Source organism: Notothenia coriiceps, unplaced genomic scaffold (assembly GCF_000735185.1).
Source record: "Notothenia coriiceps isolate Sejong01 unplaced genomic scaffold, NC01 NC01_scaffold00017984, whole genome shotgun sequence".
In the NCBI taxonomy this organism is placed as follows: Eukaryota; Metazoa; Chordata; class Actinopteri; order Perciformes; family Nototheniidae; genus Notothenia; species Notothenia coriiceps.
Window position 1 is genome coordinate 43,682 of NW_011350685.1, and position 13,015 is coordinate 56,696.

At 42.8% G+C, this 13,015-nt stretch overlaps 1 protein-coding gene across 1 annotated transcript in view; it reads right to left on the bottom strand.

Moving 5' to 3' along the window:
* Nucleotides 1-86: 86 nt before the first annotated feature.
* Nucleotides 87-13,015, bottom strand: part of LOC104950754 (chondroitin sulfate proteoglycan 4-like) — a 19,871-nt gene continuing 6,942 nt past the window's right edge. Inside the window, exons 7-22 of the mRNA XM_010777313.1 lie at nucleotides 10,932-12,260; nucleotides 10,604-10,696; nucleotides 9,821-10,324; nucleotides 9,288-9,419; nucleotides 8,702-8,887; nucleotides 8,352-8,534; nucleotides 7,896-8,072; nucleotides 6,306-6,507; nucleotides 6,062-6,193; nucleotides 5,340-5,515; nucleotides 5,060-5,252; nucleotides 4,784-4,955; nucleotides 4,030-4,381; nucleotides 3,483-3,635; nucleotides 2,231-2,803; nucleotides 87-1,692 (exon numbers count right to left, since the gene is read on the bottom strand). Coding sequence (XP_010775615.1) covers nucleotides 610-1,692; nucleotides 2,231-2,803; nucleotides 3,483-3,635; nucleotides 4,030-4,381; nucleotides 4,784-4,955; nucleotides 5,060-5,252; nucleotides 5,340-5,515; nucleotides 6,062-6,193; nucleotides 6,306-6,507; nucleotides 7,896-8,072; nucleotides 8,352-8,534; nucleotides 8,702-8,887; nucleotides 9,288-9,419; nucleotides 9,821-10,324; nucleotides 10,604-10,696; nucleotides 10,932-12,260 — 5,640 coding nt within the window. The 3' untranslated portion in view covers nucleotides 87-609. The remainder of the gene's footprint in view (nucleotides 1,693-2,230; nucleotides 2,804-3,482; nucleotides 3,636-4,029; nucleotides 4,382-4,783; nucleotides 4,956-5,059; nucleotides 5,253-5,339; nucleotides 5,516-6,061; nucleotides 6,194-6,305; nucleotides 6,508-7,895; nucleotides 8,073-8,351; nucleotides 8,535-8,701; nucleotides 8,888-9,287; nucleotides 9,420-9,820; nucleotides 10,325-10,603; nucleotides 10,697-10,931; nucleotides 12,261-13,015) is intronic.

The window sequence follows — 13,015 nt, forward strand, 5'->3', positions numbered from 1 at the left end:
CTGAGGTTGATGTGTTTGAGGTTAAGACACATACAGTAAGTAGAGAAATAACCTTTATTAAAAATAAAATTTCACAGTGGACAACAAAGAGGCTTGCATAAAATGGGTCACGTATGACACAAGAAAGCTGCCTATGTCTTTACATCTCGTTACGACTTGTTAATACTGTATGCACTATCATAAACCGATAACATGTTTAAAGCGTACTGCCTTGAGCAACACCAGACAAAGAAAACTGAAAAGCATGCAGAGCAGTAAATGAGGGGAATGACATCCTAAACTTTAAGCATTTACAAACTAAGTCTTGAATTAACTAAAAATTCTGCTTTATTACATTTCTGTTTCACTTCCTTGTTTCAGCCACAGTCTCAAAGTAAAACACTATATTCCTCACAGCTACACAGCTAAAGATGTGTTCAGTTCAAGTTGGTTCAGGAAAAGGACTAATATATAATTGCTATTATGCATTTCCTACAAACAAATGTGCATGTTTTTGTTGTTTTAAAAGTTCAAAGCAGGTCAGATGTGCCTTAAAAGGACTGCAGATGTAGAGCATGTATTTATTAACTTCAAACCAAATAGGCACAATTTTTCTTCGCGTTACTTCCATCAAACCCAGTACTGGTTGTCTTTAAGAGTCGGAATAGAGGATCTAGATCTCAGAGTCTTGAACATTACATTATCTTTTTCATTAATGTTATCAAGTCCAATATTCCCACCTTCACCTTCTCCATCTGCTTCGAAAGGCCCCCAGAAGGTCGTCCCAGGGGCCAGACTCCTCCTTTTGTGACTTAATTTGACCCTGGGTGAGCTGGGGCAGCTAGCAGGCCCGAGGGGGGTGACCACCACAGAGGGCAAGGCCAAGCTCTGCTCTGCCCAGCCCAGGAAAGGGCTGCCCTCTGGGGGTAACGTCACCGCGGCGAGCTGCTGCCGGACCCGCAGCTGGGCCTCTTTCTCCCTGCGGCGGCGGAACGCCAGAATCAAAACTACGAGGATTACGATGAGGAGCAAACAGGCGAGAAGCGGCAGGATGATGAGGAGAGGGTCGGCGGCGGGGCGAGGGAGGAACTCCACGTGGGCTGGGTGGGTGCCAGGAGGGGCCGGTGGGCTGTGTTTGGACACTGGAGGGGTGTGGGGTTTTGGGGTGTGACTATGACCCCCTCCTGCTCCATCTGCATGACTCCCTGATCTTCCTTTGTGACTCCCACTGCGGGTGTGGTTCCCCCAGCGGCTGTGAGGCCTTAACTTATGCTGTGTCCTGTTGTGGGTCTTATGCATCAAAATGTGAGGCGGTGAACCCACCCCAGCCCCGCTGAGCGTCGTGGAAACCCCTCGATCACCTCCTCGCTCACCTGCTCTTCCTATAGTAGTCTTATTATGTGTCGGAAGATGTGTAGTTGTGTGACCTGCATCGTCTGTGTTTGAACTGCCTGGACCATGATGCATATGGTGGTGGGGTAAGATGGTGAAGTGGAGCTCGCCCTTTGCTGGTTGGACGTTTCCAGCTCTCACCAGGAAGGTGAAAGAGTCACTGAGAGATGTGGCGGGGGCGTGGCCTCCAGCTGACTTGTTATTACGCAGCTCGCTGTCACCGTCACTGAGAGTCTCCTCGATAGCGACCCGGCCTTGCACCACATCTCTGAACGTGAACGAATGCAGTACCTCTGAAGCTTGGTTAGGGTCATAGGTTATCTGCAACATGCAGAAACAGACACATTGTAAAGAGAGGGAATGGAAGTTAGATGGTTACAGGAAGGACTTTTTACTATTCTTTAAATGCATGATATGTAATTTTCCGTCCCTAGGGCTTCTCAATCAGAACAATTAGCAAGAGGTGAAGTTTGGTTTGCCTCCACTGGTGTCATTGCAGTCAGAATTACCTGTGATTAAAACCGGTAAAAAAACACTTAATAAAGCCTTTCTCTGACACTGTTTGACAGCCAGCTGCGTTTACTCTTGTTTTTCACTTAAAATCTAGCATTTGGTTAAAATAAATGACCAAGATCAAAAAGGTGTAAAAATATGCTTGGATATACAAATATAATATACAGCTTCTGGCAGACAACCAAAAGGCTGACACATGATTAAAGGGATACTTTACTATTGAAAACTAACCTTTACCTTGAAATCACAGATTTCTCTAGGTCTAGTTGTTTTTAGACACTTAAATGGAAAAACTGTATATATGCAACTTTTAAACATTTTCAGAAGCTTAAATGAAATGCTTTACCTTGACTAGTTTGCCATGTTTTGGCGGAGACAGAACCCAAAAGACCGGGTTGCTTCGGCTGATTCTCGCCAGCTCCGATGCATCGATCATGCCCCTCCCCAGTTTCACAGGGACACCACTGGGCACTCTCACGGGCTCCCTCAGGTAGACCAGAGGCAGCACAGTTACCTTCACCGTGTGCACTGTCACATTTCCAAATTCTACCCTGTGGGACGACGCTGAAACCGAGACTTGGAAGCTGTCCTCTGATTCACTGAGATCAGTCATGTGATAGACAACACGGCCAAACTGTAGGTCCTCGTGGTTGAAGCTCATGACTTCCTGGTCGTTGATAGCGACGCGTCCATGGCGAGGGTGTTTGGTGACTGTGTAGGTAATGTTGGCCTGCCTGTGAGTGTGAGCTGCAAGCTGGTTGGTTGTCAGGACCACGGCGGTCCTACCTTGAACCAATGACAGGCCAGTGTTGTTCACCATGTAAACAGAGGGTTTTATCACTTCCAAACTAAGCAGTTTGTAGAGTGGGTGATGATGGCCGGTTACGTTGAAGTAGAAAATACCTGTTGAGGGTTCTCCCTGAGAGAGGGAACACAGGATAAAGGTGGATAAAATAAACATACCAACAAGGATCATAGCACTCTATAAAGACAACAAACTGAAAGATTAGGAAAATATATAATAAAATAAAAACATACGATTTCCAGAGTTTTTCTTCTGTAAAATCTGACACATTTCTATTATTGCGCCTTAAACCTTTTTGGATAAGCAAAAACTTGTTCTATCATATGCTGTTATACAATTCCATAATCGCTGTAGGAGCCATGACACATGTTTAGTATTGCGTTTTGTTTTAATATAAGATATTGGTTTGAGCAGAATTGATTGGTTGGCTTGGGTCACATGGATATGGGCGGCACTCATTATAATCCTGTTCACCTGCGTGAGGTTTGTGTGGAAGAGAGGGCGACACAGGGCCGTTGTACTTTTTGTTGAGAAATGATTGCTCTGATTAATATAACGATGTACATGTCCAAGGAGAATAAGTTGATCATCCCAGTTTTCATTAAACCACATTATTTTGCAACAGAGTTTTTGATCTCAGCAAGTAGTTTTTTGTAGCGTGTCACACAATATCAAACAGGCCCGGCCTCAGCCTCTCAGCGACTTTGTTTGTTTCCTGCTGTCGCTATAATCGTAATACAAAACATCACTTCTGAAAAAAATTATTTAGGTCTTCAGCGGATGGCCTCTTCACCTGCTGTTTGAAGTGCAGCCGCCCGTGGTTGACATCGTTCTGTGTGAAGGTGGTCACCGGCTCCGGTCCTTTCCCCAGAGTCAGGTAGCCGTTGTTGGGCTCTCTGATCACATGGTAGTGCAGCTTCTCTGGAGGGGTGTCATTATCCTCAACCTGGACATGTAGAATCACAGGATTGAATTAGAATCTAAAGTGAATTACTCACAAAAAAACAATAACATGTATAGCAAAATATTGTTGCTACTACAAAAAGAAAAAACTAAAAAGGGGGAATATCAACAGCGCTGTTTGGTATCTTTTTTCTTTTTTTTTTAAATAAAAGCTTGTGGAAGATATAGACTTTATGTCATCATCCCATATATCACTGTTACTTGATGATTTTTTAAGCTTTACGAACTGGAGAAATACTGTGGATGTTTAATATTTTAATCTCCTTATCCCATCCTTAAGAAGAAATTAACGATTTCATAAATAATTATAAAAATAATGATCTCCAAACTGATCAAAATAAATCAAAGTTGTGCAGCTACGCATGCTCTTCAAACACCTGCAGATCTTCTGGTCCAATCGTGACTCTCTCTCCGACTACGACCTTCACACTCGGTGCTGTGCGCATGATGGCTGGCGGCTGGTCGTTGACAGATGTCACAGTGATGTTAAACGTCTCCGTCACTGCTGCTCTCTCCTTGACAGATAAGGATGATAGGGCTGAATAGAGGGGGGTAAAGGAGGAGGAATCTGTGGAGGAGGAAGAGGAAGAGGAAGAGGAAGAGGAAGAGTGATGCAAAGGAGCCACCCAGGCCCGCAGAGTGAAGCTGTCGCTCGTCGTCTCTGAGTTGTCGTGGACGTATGTGATGCCGAACTTGTTCAGGGTGACCTGGGAGAAATAAGGATGGTTCCTGTGGAAAGACAAATAGAACAATTTTGCTTATTATTTTCTCTTTAATAAAACTGATTTAAATATTTTTCTCTTTAATGTGTTCATGACTGAATAACTTAAGACCTAATCTGAAAAAAGTGGTTTTGTAATGATTCTATTTCTCAGGTCTTTAAAAAAAACGTTCCATCTGGGAAACAGGTAAAAATAAAATTTGCAAAATGAGAATAAATATTTGGCAGGTTAATTATTTTCATTTTATTTTGTTTCACCTGTAAAGAAAAAACAATGATCCGAATTTTGAAAATCGATCACCAGAATAATTTTTTTCTGTTGCCTCTGTGGACATTTTAACACATTCAAAGACATGCCTCTGATATATGCAATGTCTGTATTGCTGTAATGACATTTATTTATTTTTCACCTGGTGAGGTTATGACCCTTTATAGACAGAGCTCCATGGCGCGGCAGGGAAGTCAGGCGGTACAGGATGTGGTTTTCTTTCCGTTGAGGCTCTGGGACTTTCCAGAGGAGATTGGAGGCATCTAGTTTAGACCTATCAATCTTCACTCTGCCTCCCTCGGCCACCACAGCACCTGAATCACGGAAACAAACATCTCACATGGTCCATTTGAACTTATATTCCATGTGTTACAATAAATATCAAATAAGATGGAGAGATTTTTGCTCACACACATACCTGCGTTGTTCAGCAGTCTGGTGTTGTAAAGGCTCTCAGGATGCTTGTTGGGCTGTTGGGAGATTGAGATGGTGAAGGTGTGTGGAGGAAGGAGAGCAGGAAGAGAGGACACGGTGAAAGAGAAAGAGTCCGCGGCCGACCATCCAACTGGCTGTGGCTTGTTCTGATCGTACAAGATAACGCCTTCATTCACCTGAGTGAAAAAATTAAGACATGGCATCATTTAATTTAAGAGGTTAACAAAAGCTTTCCTTTGTTGCGAAGACACAAACTTCCCTACCATGCTTTGTGTGAACGTGGAAATGTTTTGCGTAGAGTTGTCGGGCATAAGTCTAACCAAGCTGCCAAGTTTGGGAAGAGCAGTGACTGCAAATACCACCGAGTGGCTTCTTCTGGTGTCTCTGATATCGTTGGTCACAGCCTGAAGCTCTAGCTCAGATACTGGTGTCACAGAGCCTTTAAAGTTGGGAAACAATTGTGAGAGAGAGAAAAAGCTCGAAAACAGAGAGTAAATTGTCCTGGTTAAATTACACAATAAACATCGCCATGCTTCCTGTTCAAACAGTCATAAAAGGGTCTAAGATGAGCTAAAAACATGTAAGTCATTTTCCCTAAACGCACTAAAAAACACGTTAATCTTAAAGATCTTGAAACAGGAAAAACAGCAACTACAATATTAAATGTTCCATTCCATCAGAATAACAGCTTCATTGATGTAACCTTGACGAGTGAGACTGCTTATAAGTGTGTGTTAATAAGTGGAAAGTGGCCCCATCAGTCTAACTTGGTACAGAGGGATTATAACCTGTTTGTGTAGGCAGGAAAAAAAAGCAGCTTAATGCTTAGAATAATGATACCACCCAGTGCCTTTTTTCTATATAACTGCACAACATTTAGCTTATCTTTTCAGATCCCATTGTATCAATAACAATAGCTGGAATGATGCTATTAAACTAATTAACACTTGAAATCAAAAAAGGGTTTAGGTCTTGAAAACTGTACCTGGGGAAACCTGCAGGGGATGATTTCTCTTCAGAGTGAGGACCAGGGAGTGGGCAGCTGTGCTGAAGATCTGGCGAGGTGCAACATTCACACCGTCGTTTACCTGGAAGTGAAAGCCACCTGATAAAGCACCTACACAAGAAAAGAGTCAATGTCAAGAAAGCAGAGGACTTCATTTTTTGTTTATTACAGACAAATTCCTCTTGAAGACATAGCCATCTCTAAATAGAAAAAGTATACTCGCCACTGTGCACAAACATCAGTTGTCCGGTTTGAATGTGATTCTGGGTGAAGTTCAGGATGTGTCTGGAGGGGGCGCTCTTCAGGGCCAGGTGGCCGTTGCTGGGCGGTGTGACGACGAACTCCAGTTGCTCCGGCTCGGGTGTGTCCGAATCCTCTGCACTGAGATCATCTGTTGTTATTTCTGTCACTGAACCCTCCCAAACCTGAGGGAAGATTTAAAGGAAAGGAAGACAATTGACCTGAGCAATGAAAACAAGTTTAGAGTTAGATGAGGCGATCAATACCACTCTAATGTCTGTATGCTAATAAAGCTAGATGTAGAAGGCCATTAGCATAGCTTACTCTTGCACAAAGACTGAAAACAAGGTCAATCAGCAAGCCAGGTTTTGTTAAAGGGTAAAGAAATCCGCCTACCAGCCCCTCTAAGTTTTCTAAAGTGAGCAGTTATATTTAGTTAGTTTAGTATGTGCACAAGCAGAAATGTAGAATCAACAAGTTGTGGATGCTTAATGCTAATAGCTTAGCATTAAGCATTTTCAGCCTTTTCATTTAGGCTGAAAATGATTGCCATGTCTACTTCCAATCAACGTGTCTCACCTTCAGTTAGTTAGTTGTAACCACAGCTACTGTATTGCTGGCTCAGTACAGTAGCTTCATTTTTATCATACAGTTGTTCATTTTTAAAGACTAAAGAGCATGGTTTCTATCTAACTAATCTATTGGTCTAGTTCAACATATTTCCCAATAAAAGGTTCATTCATACACATTTAAGTACTATACTATTGAGCCTATATTCACTAATGCCCCTTTCACAGCAAGGCTTTTCCCGTTCTAGCTCCGTGCTAGAGCTTTTCTGGTTCGGAACCGGTTTTTCGGTTCAGCTCCCGCTCTGTTCACACTGCTCAGATCCCAACTGGTGCTGCGTCATTGCGTCATCGTTTGCGTCATGACGTAACCGTTTGCGTGCCTGCTTCATAAAGCCAAACCGCGCAGAAACCCCTCACATCAACAACAACAACAATGGCCGCTACTCGTTTTGCTCTGTCGAAACAAAATGGAAGAAATGGGACGACTTTACTACCAACTTTACAGTCGTTACATGCTACATTCAAAAGTTCTTACACATTTACACAGTCGGCCAAAATAAAAAAATCGGTACTAGTCGAGGGCCGGACTGGTTCAATGTTTATTGCAAAACGTATTGAAATGAATTTATTGCACATATTAAACCTGGAACTAACAAAGCTTAAATGATTGCCTATAAAAACAACATTACACAGGGTTAGGCTTTTTGTTGTTGTTAGAGGTTGATCCTGCCCCTTCCCCCGCCTCCCACGTAAGTGTGACGTATTCGGTGCTTGCTTTCTAGACCGACAACTTTTTGGTGCTTGAAACAAACCGGATTCCGGAGCTTAGAGGCTGCTCCGCTGCGGTGTGAACAGGAAAAAACTGTGCTTTTCAAGCTCCAGCTCCGAACCGGCCCTGGAACCGCGTTGGTGTGAAAGGGGCATAACAAAAGGCAATGCAGATGAGACCCCCTCATTTAGGCTGAAAATGATTGCCATGTCTACTTCCAATCAACATGTCTCACCTTCAGACCCTTATTAGTTGTAACCACAGGAGTCTCGTCATCGACAGGTGTGACGTAGATGTGAGCGGTGGAGGGCAGACTGTGCTTCCTGATTTCCGTCTGATTGGCTGTAATGGTGAAGCTGTCCCTCAGTGTGTTGCTGCCGTCATGGATATAGAAGATGTACTCATGTTCCACCTGGAAACAGAAGTTAACGTTTTATATAAGGGATGAACTTTCCCTGTTTAATCTGGTGCAAAATAGTTTTTGTTTCCAAATCAATTATCTACTATAAATACCCAACTCTCCCATTTATTGCTGCTTTGAGAAATGTGCATTCTTAGTAAACATACCTTTATTAGATGATACCTAAATACTCGTATCGGAATAAAATGTCCTAATTACCCCTTTCAAAAAAACAAGAGAGCAAATAAAAAGTTGAAAATGTGTCATGTCTGTATGTGTGTTAAGCCAAACCTCAGTGTGAGTGAAAGCATTGATGGGCATGCCCGGGATCCGGCTGTGCTCCAAGTGTCCGTGTCGCGGTGGAACAATGAGCTGATACAGGAAGTTCATCCCTGAGAAGTGATGATTGGCCACCTTGATGATGTCAGAGGTCAGGGACAGGGATGACCCCTCATCAAGGGTTAAGTAAGACACCTAGATATCGATAAAGTTTTGATTGACTGGTTAAAGAAGTTAGCTACATGATCAATTGATACCCCTTTTAGGTAATCCTGTGTTTGGGAAGATGGATTTCTTTCTCTTTTTATGAATTATTATAATTTTTTTCAAGGTCATCTAACATCTAGACATGTATTCAGTACCTGTAGAGGGAGCAGGATAGGGATGATGTCGATCTCTAGCCTGATAGGTCCGACCTTTGTGACCCCGTTGGTTGCCTCTAGCAGAATGGAGTCGTTGGTGTGTCCTGCAGCCTGCTGATGGTAGAGGATCAATCCCTGGTTAAGATCCGTCTGGCTGAATACATTTGTTGGCTGTTCTCTGATGTTCTGCATGGAGGAACAGAGCAGAACAAGTTATCAAGTTGCTGGTCCTGTGTACAACTTGTGCAACTTTTGAGGGCCAGTTTGCTTTAATTTTGTAAGTCTATAGTTTGTATACATTGTTTTCAGGAAAGTTTATATTTATTAGGAGTTCTGAAAGTCTCAGGCCTAGAACAGCCTATATGTACAGTTATATTATTTCTATGCGTTTTACTGTTTCATCCACACCATACCTATGGCACTATGGATAACTGAAAATGTAGCTTTTGTAAACTAGAGTTTCAGTGTTGACAGGTTTTTTTTCGCATTGCAAAGAGCCTGAGTTTGTGTCATATCTCCTTTTGGGGGAGTCGTAAACGAATCAGAATTGTGTGCAATGACTCCACCACTCTACAGTTGACTGTACCTGATATAGGTGCTGCTGTTCTCCACTGTGTTCCTGGTGGTCGTCGGAGGGATAACGCTGAAGAAAGCCCCAGGTGGGAGGATATTGGACAGTAAATACTATCTCTGAGGGCTGGCTGTCCTCATGAACCACCTGTTTACACAAAACGGAACATAGTTATAACATTACATTGAACTTCTTATATACAAAAATCAGTTTATCTGTATAGAAATGGAAAATCCTATGATGTAGCTGGAATTGTAAAAGTGTCATTTTCTTGCCTGGGTCCAGATCTTTATATCTTACTATCGACCGAATAAGTAGTAGGAATTTGTCTACTTTGAAGGTCTACCTTGTAAGATATATGACCAGGTGAGCAGTCTATTACATACATTCAATTCCCACAAAGGCATTACATTGACAGGCAATAAAACAGTTATTGAATATATTCCTAGATTTTCAAGTAACTTAGTTTGCAAAATAAGAAACAAATGCAGGCTGGGAAGTGACCACCAAGTTTTCCATGAGTTGTCTTCTTATTTTTATTGGCTTACCTCTAGGTGCTCCTTGCTGATAGAGACATTCTGTCCCTCTGCCACCACCACTGGACGGTTACTTATGACAGTTGGTGACCTCTGGTGTCCCTCCAGGTAGATTTGTACTTTCACTCCGATGTCCAGACGTATCTCCCTCGTCTTTCTGTGCAGTCGCCTCTCTGGGTCATTTTTCCTTGCTTTTTTTTTTACTGTCACGTTGAACCCATCTGACAACTCATGGCTGCCACCATGGCGATACGCTAGTCGCCCTGCCACCAAATCTTGCTGGGTGAATGCTGTAAGTGTATCTGCTTCTGTTACGGTCTCACAATCTCCATCCGTAAAGCAGAGACTTCCGTGTTTAGGGGGAAGGAAGACCTCAAATACAACTTCCTGTGGGTCTCGGATGTCCATGTTGCTAAAGGTGCTGAGATTAGCGGAGGTTAAGATCTTGATCCCGCCTCGCTGGACAATGAGTCCTGTGTTGTTCTCGACATGAATGTAAGGATCCTGCGCCATCACCTACACAACAGTCAGAAACTAAAGTCTTACAACAGCAGTCAGCCATCACATTGCAAATATCATTACTTACTTATTTATTTGAACACAAAAATGCTGATATTTAATTACCAGCAAAGCAGTCGTAGAATGAGCTCTAATTTACTGGCTAAAGGAAACCATAACAATTCTCACAATACCACTAATTATATCAATATCTAAGAGTTTAATTGCCCAACATCACTGAAAAGTATAAATAAAGAAAAACATCTAATACATAATGTGCGAAAAACGTAGAATCACCTCCAGCAGTGTTGAAACATAATGTTTCCCATCCGATACAAAGAGCACAAAACGCCCAAAACTCACTCCTTTGTGGACAAACAACACTTTTTTCTGAGAGGAGAGAAAAGAAGAGGAAACAATAGCAAACAAAAAAACATTAGCAAACAAAAAACATAGAATATCTAGAGGTCAAATTCTAGATGCTTCTAAGCTATATTAAGTGAGACACAGGAGGGTATTTACCTTGACAAAAATATCTGAAGACTAACCTCTGACTTTGTGATTCCAAATATTCTACAACCCAGATGACCACATTTATGTTGGATAAATTGCTAAGTGAGCTAACCTGCTCGATGTCCTGTTGTGTGAACTCGTAGAGCTTGTGACTGGTATCACTTGCTAGCACCAGGTCTCCCATTGGAATCCCCCTCCTCGTGTACACCAACCAACTGTCCTCAAAGTCTGAATCATCGTCCCGGAAACGGAGGTCATTCAACATCACCAACCTCTGCCCATCGCGGGCTACATGGAAAACTTTATCGACAACCCTGAAAGGTCTCTGATCGTTGACAAGATTCACAGAGATATTGAAGGTGTGTTCTGCTCTGATTCTGTCCTCCTTCTTATTGGTCCGTTTGTGCGGTTTGTAAACCATAATGCTAAAAGTGAAAGAATCCTGCTTAGTCTCGCTGTCGTCGTGAACGTACATGATCCTCTCCTCAATGATATCCTGATTTGTGAATGTCACAATGTTGTCGTTTATGGAACTTGAGTTTGAAAGGTTGATCCTTCTTATCTGGCCGTGCCTTGGGCTCACAGTGATGCTGTACTGAACCTCACGGTTATTTGCCGTGTGAGTGAACAGCATATCTTTGCTGATGACTTTACTGCCTCCTTCCAGGGTTGAAAGGCCTTTGTTTAAAACATAGATGGTATTTGACTCTGCATTGATGTTGATTCTGAAGTAGTAAGCTATTGAGTTGGCATGTGTTGAAAACAGCTGAAAACTTAACGTGTCTCGTGTGTCATCCTGCAGCGTGTTGAAGAGCTCATACTTCACCAAGCCATCTGTGATATTCTTTTGGCTGAAGGTTGAGTTTCTTTGTAGAGCTTTGTTGTCGAGGAATAGCTGCCCTTTCTTTGGTATTGTGAGGAGTTTAAAGTAGAGGTCGCTCTCATTGAGTTTCACACCCTTAGAAATCCCATAGAGGTCGTCAGGAGTTACAACAGAAGTCTGAACACCGTTGATCTCCATCTTACTGCGTGTGACCTTAAATTGGATCCACCGTACATTGATGAGGAAAATAACCTCTGTGGTAGCTAAGGACCTGATGCTGATTTTAAATCTGAAGTAATCAGTAACGTTGCTCTGTGTCTGAAGACCATGGTAAGTGTTGAGGTATTGGATCCGTTCTTTCTTTAGAAGCTTCTGAGAGAAGGAAGTTGTCGGTTTCCAGTCGCCACTTGAGTGCAGCCTTTGGAGCTCACCATATTGTGGCAACTCAATGACGTCATAGCGAATTTCTATTCCCTGATTATCCACATTAAGTTGTACTGCAAGGTGATTGGTTGTGATGATAGAAGCACCGCCTTGGTTCACCTCCAGTCCGGTGTTATTCACCAGTTTGTGTTCAAGTGGCACTGCCATAATCCTCAAAACTACTGTGTTGCTCAACTGTGGAAGGAATAAAGAAACACCAGTTGTGAGGATAGAATCATAGATATGGCAATGTCGTTAGTTTGGCAAACAATTGATTGCAATTTATGGAAAGTTAGTGGATCACTTAAAGGTCCCATGTCATGCTTTTCCGGTTATTACCCGTCCCCTTGTGTGTTATGAAGGTTTTTATGCATGTAAACGGTCTGCAAATCACAAACCCTCAAAGTACACCCTGTAGCGAGTAAAACTCTAACGCAGAAAATACCTGTCTATGCTGCCCCAGAACGCCTCGTTGGAGATTTCTCTTTTTCTTCCTGGGTACATGGACGTGCCCATACCCAAATGGACCCATTGGTCCAAATGGACCAATCCGCGGAGCCGTTACGTTAAGTCTTAAGACTTCCTCACACACACACACTCAATCTTTTCTCAGCTGCAGCCCCGCCGATTTCTCCTCCCTGTGCTGTGAGTCGGTGTGTGAGCACACACACAAACTCCCAGCCAGGCTGTGGGTGTGTGTGTGTGTGTGTGTGTGTGTGTGTGTGTGTGTGTGGGTGTGTGTGTGTGTGTGTTGTATAAAGTGGAAACAGACATTCCATTTAGTGATTTTATCTAAAATATAACACGTTAAAAAGCGTTTTTAGCCGTAACCAGAAGAGTAGAGTCGTAGAAGACATATACATACACATAAGGTGAGGAGACAGGATTTGCGAACAACCTCCGAGGACGGGGGGGGGGGAGGATTACTCCGGGGTAACGGTAGACACTCC